Genomic DNA, 26,230 nt, shown 5'->3' with positions numbered 1-26,230 from the left:
TTGCAGTTCTCTGAGTAAGAGAGCCCACGGTCTCGCCTGGGCTGAGCTTCCCACCTGCAGTTTTTGCACTCTGGCCAGACCTGGTAGCTGTTGGTGCCATTGAGTTGCTTCTCATGTCTCCTGTTGGGCAGCAGGTGCCCTGTCCCTTGCTTGGGGGTGGCAGAGCCAGGAGGACATGCTGCTTCAAGTTTTGTCCTGCTCCAAGGTGATGGTTTGTTGGACTGCAACTCACCGTGCAAAGCTCCTTTTGAGCTAGGCCTGGTGGTGGGCCTCCAGAACTGTAGGTTGGGCTGCATCCAGTGTCTTGCTGTTTGTTCCCCATTGAAGGCAGTCTTTGGCAGGCTCTTAATGACCCTGGTCTTCTCTGGGCTACTGTGCTGGTAACATCAAGTCCTGCATTTTAGTTTTCACAGAGGCTTAGAGCACTGGTTTTGGAAGCTTCAGTATTTTCTTGTTCCCCACTCACAACCCAACCACCCACCCAGATTCTGCCTGATGGGCCAAGAGATGAGGAGTATCTTTTATGGCTTTTCCTAACCCTCTCATTCCATTCCCAAAAGCATTTCTGAGTCTGCTCCAAAAGGCACTTCTGCTCAGCTCTTCTGGAGTTTTCTTGAGGTGGTCCATATCCCTTCCTGCAGCTGCCTCACTCTGTGCGTGCTGCAGTCTTTTAAGCCAGCTTTTGCCTGTCAGTATCTCTGTCACTGATGTCAGGCTAAAACGTTTTACATTGCGTTTGTCACAGGCAGGGAATACATATGTGGTCATTGACAGTAGCTCAGCAGAAACACAATAACTTGTTAAGCCACAGTAACTCGATGGTGTGTCTGAGCTGCAGCTGGAAGGAGCTGTTTGGGCTGTTAACCCTTTCATGGCTGCTGCGCTCTAGGCTTATGCATCTTTTCACGTGTTAGTACATGAGAAATCACCATATATGATTTGTGTGGATGTGTCAGATAGGAAGGTTGTTTGAAGGATAAATGAGAGTGTTTCCTAGATTTACAGCTCTGGGGGTGTGCTAGTGAACAGTATGTGAGGCATAGAGAAGCGTTTTAAAAATACCATGTCCCATTTCCAGAAGTATATTAGGTATATAGGATCCTGTCTATAACTTTAGTTGTATAAATAGGATGCCACATGTTTTGGAAATGTTACTTATAGTTCTATTGAGGTTATATATTTTATCAAACTTATTTTTTTTCTGAAATTATTTGTTGTAGAGAAGTGTTCTAGTGATAGCTAGTGGGTCTTGAAAGAAACAAAAATTATTAGGATAGGATATGTGTTTAGATGCTATTGAGAAAAAGATGGGTCACAGGAAAAAAAACCTGCATTGCTTGATACGGCACTTCTGTTGCCTGTCCCCTGGCTGATTGTGTGCAAAGGTTGTGTTTTTATAGAAACACAGCTAAGGGAATATGATGTAGTTGTCGTGCAGCGATTTAACTGGAGAGCATGGTGTTCAGGTGGCGGAAGAGAGCAAGCAGGATTGATATGGGATACCCAAAAGGAAACATATCTAACTTCCCTTCATTCTGTGTGAGTTTTTCTTTTCCCTTTCCCTCATCAGGAAGTTTGTAGAAACTTTAGTGCTACACTAAATTGTTCAGATGGTGACCTGTGCCTCTCCTCATCTCTGGTTTCACTGCCAGCACTGTGGTGCTGAGTGACATTTTATCTTTTGTCACAAATTTGCACCAGTTGTTTAACCAGATCCATCCTGTGCTGCGAGTTTGGGGGTCTTTTGTAGTAATTGTTTGTTCAATAAGCTGGTTGCTATGATAGTTGTGTTGATTTGGAAATTTTTTTTTTTCTTTGTGATGGAGAGTAAAGATATTGCTGTTTCAGATAGGGAGAAACACAGAGGGAGTTGCAGAAATGGTGAATAACTAGAGTGGGTTATAGCAGAAGTAGCCTGCTTAGCAGGGTTGGCAGAGCATTATAGGAGTGATAGAAGGAACAGCACATCTTTTTTTGTACCTTAGTAAAGAATTCCTGGGCACCTACTGGGATGTGCTATAGAAAAGATTGCTTTAAAACTGGGTGAAAACATGATGCTGAAATACAGTGAGGATATTTAAAACTTCACAAAAATGTGAAGAAACTTCAAAGGTGAAAAACACAAGAGAAGGCATGGAAGGACAGGTAAATAGAAAGAAAGAAAAAACAGCCATCTGATAGTTTGTTTCCCTAATGTGAACATTTGGATTGAAATGAAAAAGAGATCACTGAGCAAATTTTATAGATTTGTGTGGAAGAGTAAAAAGGAAACAAGAAATATTAATGCAATTATAATAGCCATATTGAAAAGATGAAACATTGATCATGAAGAATTCCACATAACCTAATATTGACTGGTCCATATAATATAGAACAGAAATAATTGTTCTTGAGTAGGTTCGACTTATAATAGTGGCAGCAATTGAAGATTGCATTCAGAAGGAGAAGTTGAAGAAGCTAGGCTTATTCACAGGAACAAAAGAAAATTGTGGTGACCTAATTCCGGCTTTTGTTGTGCAGAATACACCAGTATCGATAGCAGGACAAATTACTCTCACTGCCAGACATGAAAGCAAGGTTCACGTGATGCTGCTGTGCTGCACTACTCTTGCTTTCAAATAGATCTTAAATACCTAGGGGACAGGTGATGTATTGGTCCAAAGAACGTTATGGCTCATCATTTTCTGAGAAACTGTTGTGACTCTTCTCAGGACTGTGTGCCATGTCTTCTGCACTGATGTGTGATAAGATCATTCCTTGAAATGCAGTGTCCACCCATTTTTCTGCTTGTGTCATCTCACGTGGACTTGCGTGTGCCATGAAGCTTGTACCTCATACGATATGTTCCTGCACTTAAGTCTGTGCTTAGGCTTTTTTGGTCACTAAGTGAGGGTGAAGCCCTCCACAGTTTCCCAGGTTTTTAAGAACATTCAGTGCTTTTTCAGAGTTTATCTGGTAGACAGCAACAATCTCAAAGTGCTTTATGCATTTTCGTAGAAGAATAATCAGAGGCAAGGACTACTACCAAACTGATAGTTATTGGGTGCAGGAGCTAACAGTTACTTATGTGATTTATTTTTTTTTTTAAACAAAGATAGCGCCCTCATTTTTACATTTCTGACATAATCCCATGTGGGACATGTAAAATATTAATCCTTCTGCAAGAGGGTTTCTCTTGAAGTGCCTGTACATATAAAAGATGGAAAACAGCAATGTAGACTTCCCTCCCTGCTTCATTGATATCTGAGGCCTTATTTGCAATGGAAATCCACCCCTGTCCTTGTAGTACAAGTGCTCTCAGATGATGAGCTACCTGAAAAGACGTTTTTTTATGTGAATGGACCAAGTGGTAACTTTGCCCCAAAGCAAAGTTCATTCCTTTATGTGAATGATGAATGTGGTGTTTCACTCACGAACATGGGCAGACTGGCTCCCTCCACCACTCCCTGCTGCATAATCTCTCCTTTATCTTTATTCACAAACCTTTGGAAAGGCTTTGCACGCTTTCAGCTGCCCTTTAATGATTACTCATTTGCTAGCAATGGTTTGTGGTTTAGACAGAAATGCAAGCTGACCACTGCTTTTTAGTTTCTGTTTTCCTATACAGCTCCTCAGTGTTGACTTTCTCCCCATGCCACTGTCCGTTGCTTTATGAATAAAAGCATGACTTTTACCAAGGTCTATACCAGTGTCACCATTAGTTTTACAAAGAATAAGTTGCATGTCCCATTGTTCAGCAAATGCCATCAAACTCTCACTGTCCCAAGAAGCCACCAGCTAGCTAAGTGCAATCAGCAGTAAAATGAGAGAATATGTGCCTTACTAACTGAATTTATCACATATTGACACTAGGCTCTGCCATCCATAAGATTCTCCAATAAAATCTCCCTTGTGGATAGTCAGAATTGTGCCGAATCAAAGGCTCATTTTGAAGTCTGCGACTTCTTCAAGACACTGCATTACTCTGGGTGAGGTTGCACCTGAGGATAGTGCCTTTCCTGACCTGGGCCACCATTTCAGTTCAAAATAGGGCGTGTGTGTGTGGCATGAAAACCTGAAGCAAAAGAGAAGTGGAGTGAAGGTTACGGGAAGAAAAAAGGAGCAATTCTTAGGAATTCTTAGGAAGCCTCAGTGTGGAAACCTGAGAGGTGTTAAGGATGTAGACAGATTGTAGCTTATTTCTTCTTATCATCCTTTCATGTCTAAAAACTACTGTAGTAAATTATATTAAGGCTTTGTGAGTATTTTAAATAATATCTTAAGAAAAATTAAAGAAAATTAACTAACTGAGCTTGGATCAGGAACTTGAGGAAAAGTAGAAATGTTGTGTTAGGAAGATATTCTCTCACATGGTCTTTATAGTCAAATATTTCATGGAATCATAGAATATCTCAGGTTGGAAGGGACCCATAAGGATCATAGAGTCCAACTCCCTGCTTGTTGCAGGACTACCTAAAACTAAACCGTATGACTAAGAGCATTGTCCAGATGCTCCTTGAACTCTGACAGGCTTCGTGCCATGACCTGGGAGCCTGTTCGAGTGGGACCTGGGAGCTCCCACTTCCCTGGGAGCCTGTTCGAGTGACCGACCACCCTCTCAGTGAAGAACCTTTTCCTGATGTCCAATCTGAACTTCCCCTGACGCAGCTTCATACCATTTCCTTGTGTCCTATGGCTGGTCACCAGAGAGACAGGAGATCAGCACCTCTCCCTCTGCTGACCCCCTTGGGGAAGTTGTAGACTGCAAGGAGGTCACCCCTCAGCCTTCTCTTCTCCAAGCTGAAGTGACCTCAGCCGCTCCTCCTAAGTCTTGCCCTTGAGGCCTTTCACCATCTTGGTCACCCTCCTCTGGGCACACTCTAATAGTTTGATGTCCTTCTTGTATTGAGGCACCCAAAACCGTACACAGTACTGGAGTTGGAGCACGCAGTACTAGAGAAGAGAAGGGTCATCTGCTTCACTGTTGGAAGGCAGAGTGGATAGTGGGCACCCCCCAGCTGTCAAGGAGTGTATCATATATGCAAGCTCATCCGGCTGTAAAGTATGACTACATTTTAAGTGTTAAAAACTAGCCTCACCTTTAGATGTGTCCTAGTACAGTTAATGGAGAGGTGTAACTGGAAAGCATGCGTGATACACATTGATGTACTCAAGTATGTGTGTAGAAAGGCATGTTGTTCTCACTAGAATTATTCGTAAGCCTTTTGAGCTACAAATTATTTGAAAAGTATTAGCATTTACTTTGATGATACAATTCTAATGAAACAAAATAAATGGTATGAATCCCATTCTGCACTTAATAGCTCCTGTCTGTCCAACTGGAAGCTCCCAATGTGCTCATCTATTTCTTTAGGAAACCGTTTTCTCCATGCCTTTTAAAGACTTTCTCCAGAACATCTTCATGCAGAGTCCTGAGGCCATTATGCTTTACTGGGGTAACAAAGTCTGCTAGACCCTTTTTACTTTGTCTCCTATGGTACAAATTGCACTGTTCTTTCTACGCTGCTGCTGGAGTTCAGATACAGTCAACAGCAAATGTTGACTACTACTGTCAGGCACTGCATCTCTGTATCTGTCTTCCATCCTTTGTTTCTGTAAATGCTATTTATTGTGGTCAGCATTCTGCCAGATCCATTTCACTGCATTTAATTACCCTGTGCTGAAGAGTAGCTGAGCAGTTAACAGAAGTTGCATGCTCACAGAGCCTTGCTATAGGTTTTTTTTTCTCCAGCATGAATGTTGAATCATTGAATATCAGCTGAGTTTGAAATTTACCTGAATATGTTCTACTATTCCAAAGAGATTACACAATGGCCCTGATTAGCAGCAGCATTTTGTAATACCACTTAAGGCTTTATCACAGTGGAGTACTGCCAGTAATAGTCTTTAATTCACTTATATGTACCAATTCATCTCTTGTCAGGTTTCTATTAATTTCTTTGCTGTTTTACTTTGTCCCTATCCCCTATATAATAAGGCATGATTTCCACATTTATGTAGCCAAAATAAAATTTTAAAAAAATTAAATCTTCAGCAAATTAACTGTGGTCCTCTGATTTGAGACAACTGTGCCATCTCTCCATTTACGTTCACATTTAATCCACTTTTCACAAGTTAATGTATTTAGGAGAATCTAGGTGGGTCAAGTGGCCAAGGGGCAGTAACAATTTTACTGGCTAATTTAGATTAAAAGTTTCAGGATTGGGTTAGGTATATTAACTGCAAAGTGGAGGATAGGTGTAGAATTAAAACTGTATGTGTTCACGTGTACACACACGTGCATACACACTTGTGAAAAGCCACACTATATTCAGCATTAACTTTTTTCATCAGAAGGATGAGCAACTTAGTTACAAAGGTGAATTGCCAGAGATAAAGAAAAAAATTGCTGCATGTACCTTTTTGTTTTATCTGGCACCGGTTTCACAGTGTACTGGAAGATCTAAACAGTTGGGTTTGTGGTTGGTGCTCCAAATTTGTGTGATGAATCAGCATCTGTGGTTGCTGTTGAAGCAGATCCAACTGTATATTTGTTCTTTCTTTTTTGTTGTTAGGATCGGTGCAAAGCATCAGGAGTTACGGCAAAAGCAACTGAGAGGCCTGAGTGATTATTCTACTGGTCCTGGAGGACCTGACATTGACGATGATGAGGTGGATCCAAATTATGCCAGAGTAAACCACTTCCGAGAGGCTTATCCAGCAGCAAGCATCTACAGGCCATCATCACCAGCAGTAGCAGAAACCTTTGTATATCCACGTGATTCTCCTTCAGCACCAATGGAGAGGGAGCACTTGGAAGGACTGTATGCAAAAATAAACAAGCAGCACTACCCACAGACTCCTGGTGACAGGTAATATTGCCACCTAGAATTACAAACAATGATAGCTTGGTGGGGAGGGAGCCTGGGGCTGGGCGGGGGGCTGTTAAGATGCCCCAGACCCCTGTATTTACTGACTAGAAAGCCATGGATTTCCTCTTAACCAAAGCCATGATGTGCTGCAGCAGTACCCCCAAAGCATCTGAGCAAGGCAGCAGTCAAACAGAAATCATTAAGGAAAAGTCCATATTTCACAAACAGAATGGATGAATTGACTCCAGTCCAATTCTTGCACTGCTGAGAAGAGTGTTTTTTCCTCTTTCAATCGGGAAAAGTTCTTACCCTGCAGCAAAAATAATCTCTGTTTTCAGATCCCTTTCGATCCTGCTGATCATCAAGTGCCTATTAGTAACAGGTTTTGTATGATAGCATGATGTATTGCATATGTTTATGGTTTAGTTTTCCCCAGCTGTGTAATATTACGCACTTTCAATTAGGTTGGGGAGAGGACTGGGAATCATGGCATTTTTATGCAGACTGTGAAGTGTGGCTTCACAAGACTGATTGCCTTTCACAGCCTTTCCAATAACCAAGTGGGAAGGAAAGAGCAATTTTTAATCCTTACTGTCAAGCTTCCAGGTTGATAGCATTAAAGAAAGATGGTCAAGTTTTTCACTGGGTTAAAAAGAAAAGAGAAATTCCTTTGAGTTGATGATGTACCCATCATTATGATGATTTTAAAACTAGTTGCTTCTGGAATTTGGGGATAAAAGAATGTAAGACTTCATTACTATCATGGTGTTAATATATTGATGTTGGGTTTTTCAAACCAACGTCATGAGTGTGTAGGCAAGATCTACAAGTCTATGTGAAAAGAAGAGCTGACAGAGTAAGGCATGGGGGGCTTGAGGAATTGTTCACACTTTGAGTTCATACTACAACCTGTAGTGTCTCCCGATAGCCTCAATCTGTGCTATGTGATACCACACTTGTTAATTTTGGAGAAATATGCGAGCACAGAAGTAGGAGTATTTTCAGTTTGTGGCATCATAGTGCTTTAAAAACATCTACTGAGTCATTGTTATAAATAGTAATAAAACACTTCTGACATAAATCAGAAGTTTGTAGCTGGGAATGGGCCAAGTATCTCTCTTTTTCACCTAAATACAGTATGGTAGAGATCTTTCCAAACATAATGACACTGCTAATTTTTTTCTGCCATATGATTAACCCTTCCCTTACTGCGTAAGGGTAAAATAAGAGGTAGTGATCGCAGCTTTTTGCCATGTAGCGGGTTTTGCTTTACCAGAAAAGTCTTGAGGCGATTGTCACTGAAGTTGCACAAACATTTGTATATAGCGAAGGGATCAGAAACTGAGTTCATACTGACTCAGTAAACCAAGATCCGAGAATTCCCAGTGGGAGAGATTTGAAATTCAGGTTCATGTGTATTTTTCAAATATAAATATATACAGATGTAACTCAATTGGAGTAAGACATTGTCATTAAGGTTGCTTCATAATTTCAGTTTTAACAGGACTTCATAGCTTTACATTTTAAAAATGTGATCAGTTTTGAAGTGTGGTCTATACATTGTTTTTCCATGCAGCAAAAAAGAAATGCTCAAGTCTTTCCCTCTGGCCTTTTTTATTTGATTGTTTGTATTGTGGTTGTAACTACACTGAATGAACTCCTGACTTGCTATGTGGACAAGATTGAAGTCCCAACCAGGTTTGGGTTTGGTGTTGGAATCCTGGATTTTAGTGTGGATTTAGCTGTAATTGCATGATAGCATGATAACTTAGTGAAAAACTAAAATGAAAACATCTAACAGGCAAGAAAAGTTATCTCATATCTAAGCCTGTGATCAGAAGTCACGCTGAGAGGCTGTTCCATCTGTGTTGATTCTGTACTGAAAGACAAACAGTCCACAACAAGTTTGCTTTGTTGAATTTCTCTGACTTGTAGAGGCTGTTTATCCAGATTAGGAAAAAATAGGAAATGTGGGATTCTTATTAGGCTGCCTTTGTTCTTTTTTTAAAATCTTTCTTTCCTTTGTCTCAGAGACAAAAAGGTAGTTGTTACTCACCAGCAGAAATGTGCCAAAAGTGAATAATTTTATGTGAATTTATGCAGTGGGTCGTGAGGTCTCAGCCAGCAGTTGTTGAATATAGTGGCAACTTCAGGCAAGGAAATCTTTCCATGCTAGAGGGAGAGTATTGAAAGGGGAAAGAGAAGTGGAAAGAAAAATCCCTGGATAACATGTTAATTACAAAAACAAATCTGCTTTCAAGGGTCAAGTATGAAAACTACCTTGTCTGCCTCAAAATGATGGGAAAGAGCTATAATGGATGCTTATTAGCCAAACCAAAGTTATTTTGTGTGTGCAGGGCTTAGCATTTATCAACACATTTGTCATGTAATAGCTCATGCTTTGGTCTTGCTAACGCATGCATGCTCTCTCTCAAAGTTTTGCTATTAATTTTACTTTAGATGGATGGCTTTTTCTCTCACCTCTGACTCTCAACTTGTAATATAGTGTGTGGAGATTTGATCAGTGACTAAAGTAATGGGGTTTGGGGTAGAAGGGGGATTTGAACACAGAGAGAATAGATTATTTCATTTTTGTCTGGGAATTCCAGTTATGTGTCGTTATGATAGAGAATTAAAACTCATCACTTGCAACAAGAAGTTCATTTTTATTTTGTTTTTGCAGAAGAGTGTGTTAACATAATTAATGCCTTTTAAAATTTGGAGTCCATTTGTAAAGTAAGAAGCTTAGTGGTCAGATAAGTGCTGGTCACAATTTGCATATACTTTCCCTTTTCTTGTCATCAGAATAAGCGTTCCTGGTTCGCTCTTCTCAGTAGATTCGCAGTTTAAACTGAGAATCTCCCTCAGTATGCAAGAACGCAATAGGCTGCACATGTTTGAAGTCTGTTGCTTTAATCATTATGAAGTACGTTTGCTGCCTCCAAGCACTGCTCCTCAGGGCACACAGAGAGCTGCTTCATGCTGCTGCTTGCATACGAACGTCCCCCTTACCTACACTTGCATCTGGCATCTCAGGGGTTTTTTGCTTTGGGTTTTTGGGGGGTTTGCTTTGTGTCTTACTTGCAACTGTTGTGTAACGTTCTTCTGCACTGCTTCACAATTGTTGATTTTCATTCCAACAATGACTATATTCAGTGAAATAGAAGTAATTTTTTTGTGTATATTTTTGCTGAAAGCTTTGGAATTCTTAACTAAGAGAGGTGCTATATAAATGTAAATTGTCCTTATTAATGAATATAGTGAAAGCATTAGCATGATCAGTGTATTCTGTGAATGTTAAGTTAGAGTGGGGAAAAAAAATTAGCTGGCAGAATCACACATTTCTCTGTAAATCAAGCATTTTCCTGTTTATTTCTAATTAGCCACAATTTTCTGTAATGCAAATGGCATCCCAAAGGATGCTGCAGCCTGCACAGCTACCTCGTGCAGCTGGGGAACTTTGCAGGGTCTTTGCCTGAGATGCTGTACGTTTCCCCGCCTGCGGCAGAGGCTGGGTGATCTGTGGCCCATATGTTCCTGAAATGAGCTGTAAGTCACATCTCTCTGAGTTTTGTCATCAAGGCTGTACCATGACAGTGCTAAGTTGCACCATGGCAGAGCCTAGGTGTCAGACCAAAGCCAAAAGAGCATATGCACAACACTATTATCACTTAAATGTCAGGCATGTCACATGGTGCAACCCTTTCTCACGTTTCAAATAAGCAATTTCCTCTTTTTTTCCTCCCTTGAACATGGTGCTGTCAAGTATATCCAAACACCCCAAGTACGTCTCCAGAAAGGTTCTAGAGACTTTGTTCAACTTATTTCCTCAGCCCAGAAGTATGAAACATTTAAAGTCTGATGCCAAACTCATTGCCAAGTATAATTCTTCATTTATTTATGTGTCTTATCTTGGGGAATTTCAAAGTGCTGGTCTGACAAAAACACATACAGTTTTCCTTTGTTTAGTGAGAATAGATTCAGAGCAGTATCTTGTTGCAGATTTAAAAAAATACTAATAAAAAACCCAGCATTATTTTATTACACAGGAGTAGAGTCCAAAGCCCCAGTCTGATCCAGCTTTCCATTTTTGGAGATGCTATGTTGGGTCCCACTGTGCAAGATCTTCTACTCTACAACATTAATTAATTAATTGAAAAATGGATCTTCCTTATTTCAGGGTGAAAGTTTCCTTATGGAAACTTGCACTCTTCCAGAGCGTTCAATCTAGCAGCATGCAAAGTTGAAAATGGGTAAATGAAACCCAAACCTCTGCGCAACCCTAACTCTGTCCCTCATGTCCCACCCTCAGAGCTGGCCAGAGTAACGGGAGAGAGAGGGACAAGACATTGAGCCATCTGCCTCTCCCTGGAAAGGATCAAAGGAAAAAAATTGCTACATGCGTCCTGAGAAACCAAGTGGCAAATGTAAACTATGTGTAAGCCTGAGAGGAGAGTAAAAAGGGTCTGGAGTTTTGAAATTTAGCAAAGGGAGCATTTTTTACTAAAAAGCAGGCTAAATGCTTGTCTTTGGGGCAGGTGTATGCCATTCCTATCCTGCTTAGTCCAAGGCCATAGGAATCCAGAGCTGCACAGAAAAGGCTTTGTTCAAAAAGGGCAAATTAGGCTTGCCCAGATATGTTACTTAGCCCTGTAAGCCAGAAACTGAAGTTTTTTGTTCTCAGTTCAAAGTACTGTGGGCATTGCTCATTGTGCATCCATTTACAACACTTTTTATCACTGACTAGCAGAAAAGCAATCCACTGCTGTAAAAGTGGATGGTCTTTTTCTCAGGAATGGTTATTCTTTAAGATGGATATCATGAAGGCAAGGTAGAAATTGAATGAGACCGTGTAATATCTACATACCTTTTGCCACTGTACCTTGTGTTACAGTGGAAAGAGAATTATGGTCATGCATTGGAATATTTTAATTTACAAAGTGTGACAAGTAGAAGCAAGGCGTGTACTCTTGTTTACCATATAGCCTCTTCTGCTTGGTGTCCTAAAATCATCTACGCTGTTTCCCTGTCCTATACTACCCTACATCCCCTGAGACTCTCCTCTGATTCCTCTGGAATTTATTCTTTCTGAAACATACCACAGGGCCTTCTGAACCTTTGGCTGTGATCCGGTCACTGTTCCCCATAATGTTGAAACCAGAAATTTAATGTTTGGCAATTTACTGTCCTTCATGGCTGATAGATTTCTGACAACAGTTAAATTCAAACTGGCTTTGGTAAGTACAGCAGCAGTTCAGTGGTTCCTGAGGGCTTTCAGTAGAGCCATCCTGCTCATGGAAGCAGGCAGTCCAGAAATGCCTTTGGCCACCAGTTGCACAGGAGTGTAGATTGTGCCATTGGAGTTATGCTTGTATTGTGTTTTTTGCTCCTGATACTATTTGCAGTTTTCTTCCTCAGCAAGGACAAATGGGGGCTGCATACTCACTGTGCTAACTAGGGAAAATGTTGAGTAACTGGACCTCCTGGCACACATTTAAATGAGCCCTGGTTTTGTTTCCCACCTATATGGAAAAAAACCCAAAGACACTACTGGTAGCATTCAAGAAAAACTACTTTACAGATGGACTTCAAAATGCTAGTTCCCAGGAACCCCTCACCCAGATCCTTCCAACTTTGGGACCCTAGCCCTAACATTCACTTCTCATGGAAACCCCCAGATTTCATGGAACTCGGGTGACCCTGAGCATTTTAGAGTGTGTCTAAACAGAAGGAAGTTGTCAAACTAACCAGAGCAGAGCTGCTGCTGCCATGTAATATGTGCATACTTGTTCGAGGCCATGCATTCTTCAGCAGAAATAAATTCTGTCAGGAATAGCCACAAATCTGCCTGTGTGCATCCTGCCTGCTAGGGTTTGCATTTGGATCACCTCACTTATTGACAGATGTGTAAAATTTTATATACTGCACTCCCACAACTCCCCTGTGACTGTCCTGCTGCAGATGCTCGTGAGCCTGAGTTTTGGCAGCTGTGTTAAGCATTCAGGTTTGGGGTTTTTTTTCCCCTCCAGCCCTGTCTTTTCTTATGTGATATATTATTGCATGGAATTATTTTACGTTCATTCTGCCTATTTATTGGTAATGTCCCATTCTTTCAGTCGTTTGGATGCAAATGCAAAAGATAGGTCCCTGGAGAAAGAGCAGGTCTGTTACTGGAAGATGAGACCATACCAGAGGATACAGAGTGAAATGCAGATGGTGTTGTCAGCCTCTTAAATGTACAAATAAAGACAAAATGAGATCGTCCATGCAGCTGGAATGAAATCATATGGCCTTGCATGTGTTCCTGCCATAGCGTATTTCCTAGTGTGAGCAAGAGATGCTAAATTCTGTCTTATGCAGGATGTTGTTTGACCAAAAGCTCATACTTGCTCCTTTAATCAGTAGCAGAATAATGTGTGTATGTATTAACTTTTCTCTGCACAATATTTTTTTAATAAAACACCATTTAATTTTAAATGCTAATGTGTGTGTGTGGTTAATTAAGAAGCTAGAATTGACTATAAGGCTGGTAAGCTCCAAGAAAGAAAGAGGAAGATCATTACACTTCTGCTCATAGATAGCTATTTGTGAACCAGCTGATAATGTGCAAAATTAAGATTTCGTAAGTGGCATTTTAAATGAATGGTTAATGGCTGAAGATTAATTTAAACAGTCAAAGTTGTTCAAAAGAGAAGCTGTTAAAATCTTGTTTATAGGCCAGTCACTTCCATACTTAAAGTGCAAACCCTAATAGCATGTGGTATTTCCATTTGGCAGGCAAGCAATGTAACTAGGATATTTTCCTTGAACAAGGAAGGCTACCTTACTGGATAAGCAGTATGGATGGATGGATGTAGCATTGTGTGCTGTGTTTTCTTCTTCCTAATTAATAGTTGTCTGGTAGTAGTACAGAGAAATGCATTTCCTCTGAGAATTTGCTAACCTTAAATAAAATTGCTAGATCTTATTTTAATTAAAGTATAAGGGACATGGTTAAATCTGATGTGATTCTATTTTCCCACTATTTTCCAGTAGTGTGTTCCACTTCATATGCTTTAGGGTTTTCAAAATGCCCAGCTTTTCATTGCTTCAGGTTGTCTTCTGTCAGAATGAGTCTCTTTGGCCCCATCATTAGCCTTGCAGAGTTGCTCTAGCTAAGCCAAAAAAAAAAAAAAAAAAAAAAAAAAAGGTGTGTTTTCAGTCAGGTTTATTCTGTACTGCAATTCTGGTTAAATGATGAATGTTAACCTAGTCCCATTTTCCTGACTGAAGAGAAACAACAAGCAGAAGGTCATTATGCTGCTCACAGTTGTGAGGCTTGTCCTTCCAGCAAGTCCTTTGCCAAGAAACTGTTTATTTTTCTTTTATTTTCTCTTTCAGCCCAGTTTCCAATCTTTTTGTTAACTATCTGCTGGTTTTTCCCCCAGCTTCTTGACACAGTCATTCTGCTTTACGATCTCCTAGCTTCTGGATATGGAAGTACTTCCAGAGAAAGCCCTGGTGCCTTGGCCTTGTGCAAGCTCTGCTGTGTAGGCCAGTGTAAGATGAGTCTACATTGCTGACCTCAGGGAGCTCATGCTCTATCCAAAACTGACTTTCAAAAAATCTTCTCCGAAGTTTTTTCCTAGCTGCTACTGGTTAAATGGAAGAAAAGGATTCTTTCTTCCATTGTAGCAATAATCTTGGTTTTGTAAAACTGACCAGTAGATGAGGGTATGGGATTTTGTTGTGCTGGACTTTTAAGTCTGTGCATACTGTGAGTGGGTCTTTTTTTGGAGGTGAAAGAGGTTGCACATGAGGAGCACAGACCAGCTCATGTGTAGGAGCATCTGTAGGTTCAGACTCTGGGTGATGACATGAGCTCACAGCAAGCTCTGTCCTGACTTTTCACTTTGTTAAGATAAATTAGTGGCTTCTGGCCAAACTATTTTTGAAGAATAGTCAAAGTTTAGTGGGAGACAAAGAATCGTTTCCCAGAAATATTAAAGTGATGGACAAAGAGTTAAGTTTGGAGGAGGGGGAAGAAGGGCTATCTCTGGACTGCTTTAAAATGCTGAGTAGCTCCAGTTAGAGAGCAGTGATATCTGTCTAGTAAGGATGGAGAAGTAACTCTTAGATGTGGCAGGGAAAATGGACGTAGACTGACTGGAACCATGAGAAATATTTTCGATGTCTTCACTTCTGTGTGAAGTTATCCATGGTCAGTGGGACCTGTGCTAACAGGTTCTTCTGAGCTACAGGTAGAGCAATCCCCAGCCCTCCTCCTCATTAAGCAGTGAGGAGCATAACTGAGTCCTGAGAGTCTTCAGGCAGCATCCCACAATTTCTCATACCTTCTCAAAATAAACACTCCATTGGTTTTCCCAGCTCACCAGGAAAAATTCTTACACCGGTTGAGATGACTGCAGCACAGGGGCCCATGGGGCACACCTCAGACCTATCAGCATTGCCAGGTTATGCTGCCACCAGGAACAATGCAGTAACTCTGGTAGGGATTTTCAGCATGACTGCTCATGTCCAGGCAAAGTGCTTAGATTTGTATGGTACTCATACAGCTTACTGTGTAGTGGAAACCTTACGGTAGAAACTTGTCGTCTCTACGGATCCATAAGATGTAGGGAATTCTTGCCATACACTGGTCTTTCTGCAGTCCCAGTTTACCTGGTGTTTACACTGCCAGATCTTTAAGATTTTTCTGCTAATCTTAATTATTCTGTTCCACTGAGTGACTTAGCTCTCAACATAATAAGATATAAAAGATGTAACAGGGCCACAGATCTGACCTCAGAATGAGTCAATGGGAACCTTCTCTTGGAGGGTTCAGGCATCTAATAGCAGGATAAAAGGACTACTCCTAAAAAGAGTCTAGGACCTTGCTCCCTGCTTGTGTCAAGATGCCAGCGGTGAAAGGTTACCCAAGCACTTAGTGAGCAGCATTGCTGACAGCAAGTATAGGCAGAAGCATGAACCAGATCTTTCAGTTAGCAGAAAACTGTAAGAATTGATGTTGTTTGAAAAGCTGAAAATCACTCAATATTGTACTAGCAAAAATACTGGGAGGACTGATGAGATGTGATGGAAATGGCTTAATAGGCAACAGGATGCTGAATAAAGAAAGAATAATTGTGATTATTGTCTGACAGCTGTGCAGAGCATACAGTCAATGACAAACTAAAACGTGCAGGTTTTCAATCCATGATCACAAGTCCACTGGCACAGACAGTAATCTAAGGGGTCATAGTAAGCCAAGAAATAGTTTATTGTTTCATCAGCTCAAGTCTTCTGATGTAGTTAAGTTGGTATATACTCTGAACTTCTGTGACTGTCCTTACATTGCTGCAAGGAGATCTGGCACCCATATGGTGTACTGTGGCTACGGAGCAGTTTCTCTGGCAGGCCATGCAGCAGCAGAGCATGCGTTGACATTGATCAAGGTATCGGTATTGATCTTGGGATGGTCTAAGAGAATTGTGACTATTTTGTGGAGAGTGATGTTAGACTGTCATAGAAAATGAAATAAATAACTTGTCTTAAAGTACGTTGTGGCCTGCATCTGAGAGAAAGTAAGGTCTTTTGTTAGGACAGAGGGACGTGAGAAAATTATGTTGCTTCAGATAACCACACTGGTTATCTTTTTCTATCACTAACTTGTCCTTGATGTCTGGAGGCCATTTTCAGAAAGTGGTGGAGAGTGATTGCATGAAAGATTTTATACTCTGCAGTTGCCTGCAAAACAGGTAGCTGCCTTCATTTTTTCATTCCATCAAGCTGAAGCAGAGAAAAACAAAAAACAACTCATGATAAAAAAGGTGCAAGAGGAATGAGTGAGACCTCTAGAAAGTGCTAAAAATGAAATAAATATACTTGTAGAGCAATAGATGTCCTCTTTATTTATTTTTCCCCCTTCTTGCTTCTCTCCAGTTTCCTACTTGTGTACCAGTAGGTCAGTGTGACAGTTTTGCAGTGTCACAGTCCTCTGTTGAATCTGTACTCTGAGAGGTTGTTAGTCCCTTCCCTCCAGTGGCTTGGAAGCAGTAAGGAGAAATGAGAAAGGTCCAACTAATGTTTTAACATTTCAAACAACATCTTATCATGCAGTCTTTGACCCATATTTGTGGTTTAATTTCTTCATTCACTTAAAATTTTAATCTTAAATAAAATTTTTCAGCATAGTAGTATCTTAGGGGCATTTCTTCTCAAACCAGTATTAGCTAGAACATGTCCTTCAGCTGTGGAGTTTATCTGTTATAAACACTTCTGCCCTTAGGCTTTGACGCCTACTTAGTCCTGGATATGGTTATTACCTTGTAAACGGGAATCAACCACAAATGTTCATTACGGTATTTACATAAAATGCATGGAAAACAATTATTTTGAGACTGGCCTGTAAGTTTAAGCATAGAACATGTTTCTAATGCAAGTTTTGTACATGGCCTGGCAATTGAAAAGTAAGCAACAACACACCTTCAGAGGGATGAAAACATGTTCAAAACATGGTCTGTCTTGCAGCAAGGTGGCGAGAAGGCAACTGTTTTCTATGCCTGAGTCACCATAATGCTCAATAATTGTCTGAAAGGACTGCTTTAATTGAGCACTTGTGTGCTGTAAGTGTGATGTTAACCAGGGGACCTGGACTGCTTCTGCTCTGCTCTCAGGTAATGACAGAGGAGGCCTTCTGTGGCTGGAGTCCCTGCTTTACATATCAGCCAATACTTCCATAACATGACAAAGGGGCGTGAGTTTGTGGAGAAGGGTTGGGAACAGCATCACAGCAATAAACCTGTTCCTAATTGTTATTGATTGTTAGTACACAGATTACAAGCAGACAGTCTGCAGTCCTTCACCTGAATAAGGTGTTGTTTTCTTCCTTTAACATCATCTGCCATCCCTGTCCCTGATTTGAAAAAAAACCAGGAGGCAATTATTTTGTGCTTCTGTATACAATAGCAATGTTTAAGCAGCAGCTGCTTCAGAGAGGGAGGGTAAAGGGGACTGGGGGGAAGGGATTGATCTTTTCCTCCTTTTCTCTGTAAATACCACTGTCTGCATCAGTGGTGATGCTTTGACCTCTTTGCTACAGAGCTTGAAAAGTCTCTTGCGCTTAGTGACATGTTCTGGCTCCAAAACTGAACAGACAGAAGTCTAATTCTCTTTCTTTGAGCGTTGCTACAGATAGATTATCAATCTAAATATGGTAAGTGCTCGAGAATTCCTCCCAAAATCTAGACTCGTTAGTCTGAGTACTGGTATTTTTTTACAGGTCTGTGTAGCTTCTGAAATGATTAACAGTATTCCTTCATACCTTTTCGCCTTTAATCTCCACTGTGCCCACTATCTCATTACTATTAGCTGTGGCAAATATACCAGATGTCTGAGCAGCTTCATTGTTCTGTTGTTTTTCTTTTCAAGACTCTGGTGCATAGATAGATGTTAATTTCTCTTTTGTGTTAAAATCTGCCTCAGAGGAATAAGATTACCAGTGTTCAGTCTTTGGCCGGTAGAGATACTGAGGTCTCCTATCTCCTGAATGCTTTGTCTCGGTTAGTGTTTCTACTAACTCAGTGCATTTATAGTAGAGGTCTGTTCTTCTTTAATGCCCATGGAACCTTAAATTAATATCCCCTGACTTTAAGAAAACATTTTAACATGTTTTCTAAATGTTTTCTTTATTCCCAGGGTTGAGAAATGATACACAAAGACACCTGCTCTTCCAAGTGGGTGGAAATTGAAAATCGTGCCAAGCAAAACGCTGTATTTCAGAAAAGATTCAAAATATGCATTGTTTAAAGTGTGGCATAAACAAAATAGATTATGTAAGGTTTGCGGGCCCTTGTTTGGGATGAGATCACTCGCTCATGGGTCTGTAGCTTCTCTACTAACAGTACTTAGTGCTTACATCTAAAAAGCACATATGAACTACTGGATTCCCCATCAACTTTGAAAAAGATAATTAGGAAGCTACGGGCACAGCTCCTATCAGTTCTACATTGGAGCCACTGTTGTGCTTGAGTAACACAGCGGTGGCTCCAGACCTTTAAGGAAATGTGTTTTTTTAAAATGGGTCAGGAAACAACTGATTTGATTTACAGGTAACAAATGTGAATGTGTGTTTACTGGGAAGAAAAGTGACAGTTCACGTCTGAATTTAGATAAACACATAAATTTGGTAGTGGATGCTTCATTTCTGTAGATGTAGGTAGTAACATGTGATAGTTACTGTATATGATAAGATTGTAGCAGTTGCTACAGCACATAAAAGGGTACAAGAACAGGTGAAATCATTAATGCTTTCATATTGTATCCTGTCTTATTTCCGGTAACATAGCATGCCTGGTACTTAATGGGGCAGATCTTTGAAAGAATCAGCAGGTATGATGTTCTAGAAAACATGAAAATCTGCAACCTTGCATCAGAGGCAGAAGTGGTATCTTGGATCTGACATTTTTTTAAAGTACAAGTTGTGCCCTTGGTATAGTTACATAAGCTAGAAATTGTAAATTTATGTCGCACAATCTGAAAAGCAAATGATAGCATGTGGATTTGTATCTGCTGCTCAGAAAGAAGACTGATGTGCAAGTCCTGTTTCCATCAAAGTAAGTGGCAAAATTTCTGTTGATTGAGGCGGGAAATCAGAACTGATTCCCTTGCCTGGTTGTCCCTGAAAGAATGATGAAGTGATGTTTTCTTTTCTGTTTTATACTTGCTAGTTTCACAGCCAGATCACTGTAACTTGAGCTTTTTTGCTATACTTCTGCATGACTGTTTTTGTTAACCACTTTTATTACCTTTTGGCCTGTTCTTTGCATCATACTATTGACAAAATGAGTTTTACATTTTTTTACCCCAAAGTTTAAAGCATAGAATACGGAAGAAATCCATACAAAGAAGGTCTGAAACATTAATTGGACTAGACTACAGCATTTAAAGTAACCTATTCTATTGTCCATTTACTTCCCACATGAAATGAAAACTCTATTTTGATCTGAACTGTCACAGATAATTTCTGCACATAAAACACATCCAGAGACAGCTTTCAAATGGAGTTGTCACTTCTTATTTAGCAGGCTGGGGACTCTCTATTGTTGTCAAACCCTCTTTGCAAAAGCATCACTAATATAATGATTTGCACAGTTGTATGTAAGAGGAGGACTGGTTGCACAGCCTTCATGAAACAAAAAACTATATGTAGGTGCTGGAATCCTCTGCAGCTGAACTTGCCTACTGCTTAGGAGAAAATTCCTTTTTTTTTTTTTTTTAATACTATTTTTTAGTAGATTTTCATACTGTGTGCTGGTGTAGGGGGGGGTTGGTTTTAGTGTAATGAGGTTTTAGTGTGAATAGTGATGATTAACATTTAAAAGCTAGTAACCAATATTCTGTTATTTCCCCTGACCTCTATGGGACCAGAAGTTTGGCTTTAATGTCTTCACAAATTTCAGGAATTCTTAAGCAAGTGTATTGGGAGTATCTCTGAACTGTAAGTACAGAACTGGTGCCTCAGAGTATATTCCAGACAAGATGCTGAGGCAAGGCTGTATGTAGGGCACTTGTTTCCAGACTGCTATTCTGATGGTGGCCAATGTGGCCATCTGGTGAGGCTGGCTGGAAGACCCAGCTATGGCATCACAGAAGACAACAGCTTAAAAGTTGAGAACTACCATTCTTTAGACTTTATTTTTAAAATGTTCAATTTGCTCTCAAACATGATATATTTTCATAAAATAAACTTGCCTCCTGGCCTCAGTTGTATTCTCATAAATTTATGCTATTGGAATATGCAGTTAAATAGTAGTTATGTATTATTTTTATTTCATTTTCCTCTCAAGGTCAGAAAATTGACCAGGATTAGGGTGTGAAGAGTTTGGTTAGTGTGATGAGTTGTCCTTTATTGCTGTCTCCACAACTACTCTATGCAGGATTAAACAGCAAAACACAAGCTGGCAGAGTGCTCTTCTAACCTAATTCTGCACCACAACACAGATAGCAGACTATCTGCTGATCTGTCTGATAAGCACGACTTTGTCAAATCCACGTGTATGTTCAGGAGTGAAAGGAGTGAAACACAGGTGAGGCCCGAGAGCCGGGGTCTTGCATTTTCTCCAGCTGCCTGAGCCCTTTACGTATCTTCACTGCTGCAGCTGGGGTTGGGAGGCAGAACTGGAGGGAGGGAAGCCGCCTGTTGCAGTGTGGAATCTACAGAAAAACAAAACTAAAAGCTAGAGCCTAAAACATTACTGGTCAAAGCCAGTTGCCTATTTTAAGGGCCATATCTTCTGTAATGAAGCAAGACGTACAGACTGGAAATGACATTCTGATTTCTAAGCTGTATGCCAGAAGATTTGAGGGTTCTTTGTTCAATGTGTCTCAAACTCCCGCCTGGAGAGGGACATGATGAGGAGGGGGTTTCTCTGTTCCCACTTTTGCCTGTAAATGTAGTGTATTCATGAATCAATTTTAATGGCTATTCCATGGGGAGCAGTGAATTAGATGAGGAAAAGAACGGGTAATTTTTTGCATTAATGGAGAATTTACTTGAATGGAGAAAAATGAGGGAAGGAAAAATCTTACGGTCACTGTGCGTAAGTCAGTGATAGTGCACATCCATGCTGTTTTAAACCTTGGCCACTGCAGAAGAAATACAACAGATGGAAGCGATCTCTCCTCCTCCTTCTCCCAAATCTTGGTGGGCTGGCTTTGCTTTCCTATCTCCAGGTGGGACACGTGTACAGAGCTGGACTGGATACAGCATATCCATCTCTCTCCTGCTTCAGGAATGGAGGCTGTGATCTGTGTTTGTGCTCAGTTGGCAATCTTATAAAGTTGAGGACTAGAGAAGTGGATGGACATTTATCCTACCCAGGAAACGGTAGTTTTGGAGGCTGCAGTCTCACAGGTATTCTGTACATACTTTTTACAGTTACCTGCCACCAAAGCTTCTTGGTCCTATTTGTCCAATAACTCTATCAAGTTGTTAGTTCTTTTAAATCAAAAAAATCGTATACTGTCTGTCTGTAGTGACTTTAAACAGCAACGAGGCTCATAAACTCTGAAATTGTCCTTGCATCCTGCGGACCAGTATTGTTTCCATATTATCTTGCGCTGCCCCACCTGCTTTTACTGTTTCCGTGGCTCTGCTGTGTGTGGGGAACAGGACTGTCTTTTTAATACGCATCTGTGCAGAGCCTATTGCAGGGAGAGTTGTATCTCTGACAGGGATGTTGCAGTGGTCGTTTGTCTGCACGTATTCCTGAGGCGGTCTTGAAAGATTTGAAGGCCATCTCAAAACTATGTGGAGGTAAGGAAAATACCCGTCAGAAGCTGGAGTGAGCCACTCTGGCCTACATTGTTTAGCGCAGCCCTCACTACAGAATTTGGAAAGGTCTGTACCTTCATGCGTTTGCCTGACCTTTCAGAGGCAGCATATGCCTATTTCTCCCCTGCTCTCCAAACCATCTAGCAAATGGCCTGCTCCAATCCAAAGGTGATGTGCTTAGGTTAATATTGGTGTGTCCTTCTGAGAGCACAGTACCATCCAAAAAAAGCTTCAGAGCTCACTTTTCTGCAGGTCTGCCTTCAAAACACGAAGCAAACATGTGCCGCAGCAATGCCAATTACTGACTCTTGAGAATATCCCTAAGTAACGGTCACACCCTCATTTCAAAGGCAATATATGGGGCCATTATCTGAGCAAATACAGTGCATGTCACTGAAAATCCATTGATGATGATGAATTCTGGTTACTGTTGACTGCAGTCAGATATGGGATGGTGAGTAAGGGGTAAAACATTAGCCCTTTTGCTCTGTGGGTTTTTCTTTGTAAAGAGGTCAGGGTTTCATAAGAGCTCAAGCAAAATGCGAAAAAAGGTAAAGCTGGAGATGAATCTCAGGGAGACAGTGGGGAAATAAGGAGGCAAGGAAAGAAGAAGGAATAACAAAACTAAAAAAAGCGTCCTTTGGGGGGAGGAGGAAATCAGATGAAGAGATTTTTAAAAGGGAAAAAGTTAAGGATTTGAACAGTGCCAGGAGCTTCTCTTTGCAGACTACCAAAAAGATGTTTGTATATAGGAGAGTTAATTCAGGTTTGAAAAAGTCCAGGAGTTACAGGGAAAGCTGAATTGCTTGATTATTTTGAAACCTTCAAGGAGAAACATATAGGAAAACCATGGAAAAAAAAATACTGCTAGAAATATTCTTGGTCTGCTGTGAGATAAGTGTGTTTTTGTTTGAAAACACTATCATGTTAATACTGTTTTAGTGTCCTGAATTTCATTGTTAAATGGGGTTAACTTGTATGAATCTGAAATATTTTGAGATTTTCTAAGTCACTTCTGCTCATGTGATGTGATGCTGCTATATGCCCCCTTCCAGTAAAAAATGTAGAATTCCAGAGATGTACTGTCTGTAGATCAAGGTTTGATAAAGTTACCCTTCATTAATACAAATACCCTTTTGTGAAAATACAGGCAGTTTCAGCTCCTCTCGTTTCCATAGATTGGTGTAAGCACAATGTATTTTGTACACTTAAGTGGAAACTTGGTGCTAGAAGCAGAACACATTTTGATTTGCAGAACATGGATGGGTGGTATTTCCCCTACCTGTTCCTCTGCTTGATAATACCAAGTGAGTGATTATCCATCCCATCGCTGACCACAGTGCGCAGAGCCAGCTCCCTTCAGTAGTCAGAAGAGGCCCCTGCAGCAGGTGTGTTAGAGGAGCTGCAGTTGGGGTCCTGCTCTGTGCTGCCCGCTGGTGCAGTGCCTCTCTCCGCTGTCCCCAGTGGGGCTGGTGATAGGAACCTTGGCGAATAGCCTTCCAACGGGGCATTTCAGGAGTGATCTGAGGCCACGGTATACACACGCCCTCAGCATCAATGACGTGTTCTTTTATTTATTCATCTTGTTCGTGTTACAAAATAGAGGCAACGGAAGAAGACGTTTGTTTTCTTGGTCTTGACTCAGAATACCTTTACCATTAACCGCTCCCGCCCAACCTTTTCTGTAGTATTCACTTGTCAGCTTTGACCATCTTCCCCAGGGTGAGATTTTTCCTCATTTTATAATGAGGAACAGGACTTTCAGGTTTTTCTGTGTGTTGCCACCAAAATGGATGTTACAGCCGGACTCAGCAGCAATGATGGCAACAGGCAATAATAACCATCCCACATAAGATTTAGATTAACTGCTCTTCTGTTTAGTTCATACAGTGCCTCAACAGCATGATCTGATATGCTGTTTTCACGTAATCCATCATTCATTGTCTGAGTTAGGAAACTAGGTTCTTCTGTAGCGGATGCAAAGAGATGTGCTCCCCTACATTCAGAGTGGAGCTTCACTTTCTCTGGCTGCAGCTATGTCACTTTATTTATCTGGTTTTTATTTTAAATGTGGTTTGCTTTTTCAAGCATGAGGATTTGGGGGAGCAGTAATGCTTCTATTAGAAGTGTTACCTTTGAGGCTGCATTTAAGCATAGGGGGAACTAAGTAGTAGTCACTGGCTGCAGCCCTCCAGCTCTGGTGGTGAGGGAGGAGAGGAGGAGTGGATGTGTTGGCAGCATGCACAGGCATGCTTCCTCCTCCATCTGAGGAAGCTGCTGTTGTGACTGCCAGAGGAAGCTTTGGGGCTTGGAGGGGACAGCTTTGGCACCCACATGGCTCCCATCAGTGGTCGCAGCACCCGGAATAGGAACCGTGTATTCCCAGTGCTCTCTTTCCCCAGGGAGTGCAGGAGATCCAGTAGGAGTGGCTCTCTGGGGAGACAGAATTGTTTCCAGGGCTTGTGGAAGGGAGTAGATAGAGGTAGAGAGTTGCACAGAGGGCAGGGGAGGCTCGCTCCCTCCCTGTGCATGAAAGGTGCAGAAGCTCTGCACCCCCTTCTTCCCCAATGTATCAGTCCTTCACTAATTTTCCTCCTCCACCTAAAACTTTTCGGTACTTCGCTGCCCTCCTCCTCATTTTGTCTCCACAGCCTATTGAAACCTTCCCTGCCTCCTCCTGAAACTTGCTCTGCCATTGCTGAACTGCATTTTGCCACCCCACAAATGAGAACAAAATAAACTACTTTATCTCGATCATTTGGGCAGCAGAATGCAATTTGCTTGTGTTGCTGCAGATCTTTGAGCCAACTTTGGTCTGGACACTTTTATCACTTTGCAATCTAATCTGATGAATATCTGGGATCCTCTTGCATTGGAAGCAAATGGTTTTTTAAGACAAAATTTTTGAAAAAGCCAGCTATGTACTTATGCGTGCACAAACCTACAGTGATATACATGTCCTCATATATCTCTATATGTATGTATGTACATGTATAATAAATAAAAAATACATATAACACTTTGAAAGTCCACACCTAACTTGCTAATGTCAGCTACAGCTGATAGACGGCTAAGTCAGACTCTTTTTATAGTCCATTTCTAAAATGAAACCATAAATTTTAAAGCCAGGCTTCATCATTGCAGAGAAAAAAGCTTTTCCAGCCTATTGATGAAATATAACATTTGATAGGATTTATGAGGCCCAGATTCAGGAGGATCATTTGCAGAGCACTTAAAGCTGCTTTTTCTTGCCCTTTGCCTTCCCTCCTCCCAAATACACATACCAAAAAAAGCCATTAGTAATGAAAAATTATTAAGGAAGATTTTTCTTGATTCCATACAAATGTCAATTTGAGAGAGAGAAAGAGGAAGAAAACAGTTGCAGGAGTTCTTATAGTAAAGGGGTCTAAGTAGAGCCAGGCTGATTATTAGAGAGGAGTACTGACTTTTACTAATAAATACGCAGTGTGACTATTTGCTGTAATACAGTCATTTGTAACATGTGTGTGTGTGTGTGTATGTATTTTTAATAGTACCGGATGGAATTTATTTTTTTTACCACATTGAGATATTCACAAACCAGCTACATAAAGTTAAAAATAAAAATGATACCCAGCTTCTTGGTATCTTGATAAAGATTCCTTCTGGCTTGTATTACCATAGTGATAATTTCAGAAGAAAAACATCTTCTGTAACTTGTGATCACAGTATCTGTCAAATGGTAGGAAATGAAGAAAACTGCCAGACAGTGTCAGATTTATTAACAGCTCTAAGAAAACCAAAATTAATGCATTTTCCCATCTTTCATGGGTTGAAATGTCCATGTGCTGTACTTATCTTAATGGACAAGTGAAGGAAGTAGCACTCATCAATTAAGTCTCTCATTAAGCTGACTACAGCTTAATCTGGAGCACATGCAGGAGTACTATGTGCTTAGCAGACTTCCTCAAAGGTGCTGCGGTTGTTGTTAGGTAGTGCTCATCCCGCAGATGCCAGGAGCAAACCAGCTTTATGCTGCCTTCAGGAATACCCAGCCAGCCAGCTGCTGCACCAGGAGCACGCAGTC

General features: G+C 40.9%; 1 protein-coding gene across 3 annotated transcripts in view; it reads left to right on the top strand.

The window, feature by feature from the left end:
* PARD3B (par-3 family cell polarity regulator beta) overlaps positions 1-26,230 on the top strand; it is a 442,140-nt gene that overhangs the window by 351,730 nt on the left and 64,180 nt on the right. For all 3 annotated transcript variants that reach the window (XM_049807683.1, XM_049807694.1, XM_049807673.1), the window contains one exon: positions 6,555-6,851. In XM_049807683.1, the coding sequence (XP_049663640.1) occupies positions 6,555-6,851 (297 nt within the window). The remainder of the gene's footprint in view (positions 1-6,554; positions 6,852-26,230) is intronic.

Source organism: Accipiter gentilis, chromosome 1 (assembly GCF_929443795.1).
Source record: "Accipiter gentilis chromosome 1, bAccGen1.1, whole genome shotgun sequence".
In the NCBI taxonomy this organism is placed as follows: domain Eukaryota; kingdom Metazoa; phylum Chordata; class Aves; order Accipitriformes; family Accipitridae; genus Astur; species Astur gentilis.
Note: the sequence above shows the minus strand (reverse complement) of the source record. Positions and strands in the feature narration are given on the sequence as shown.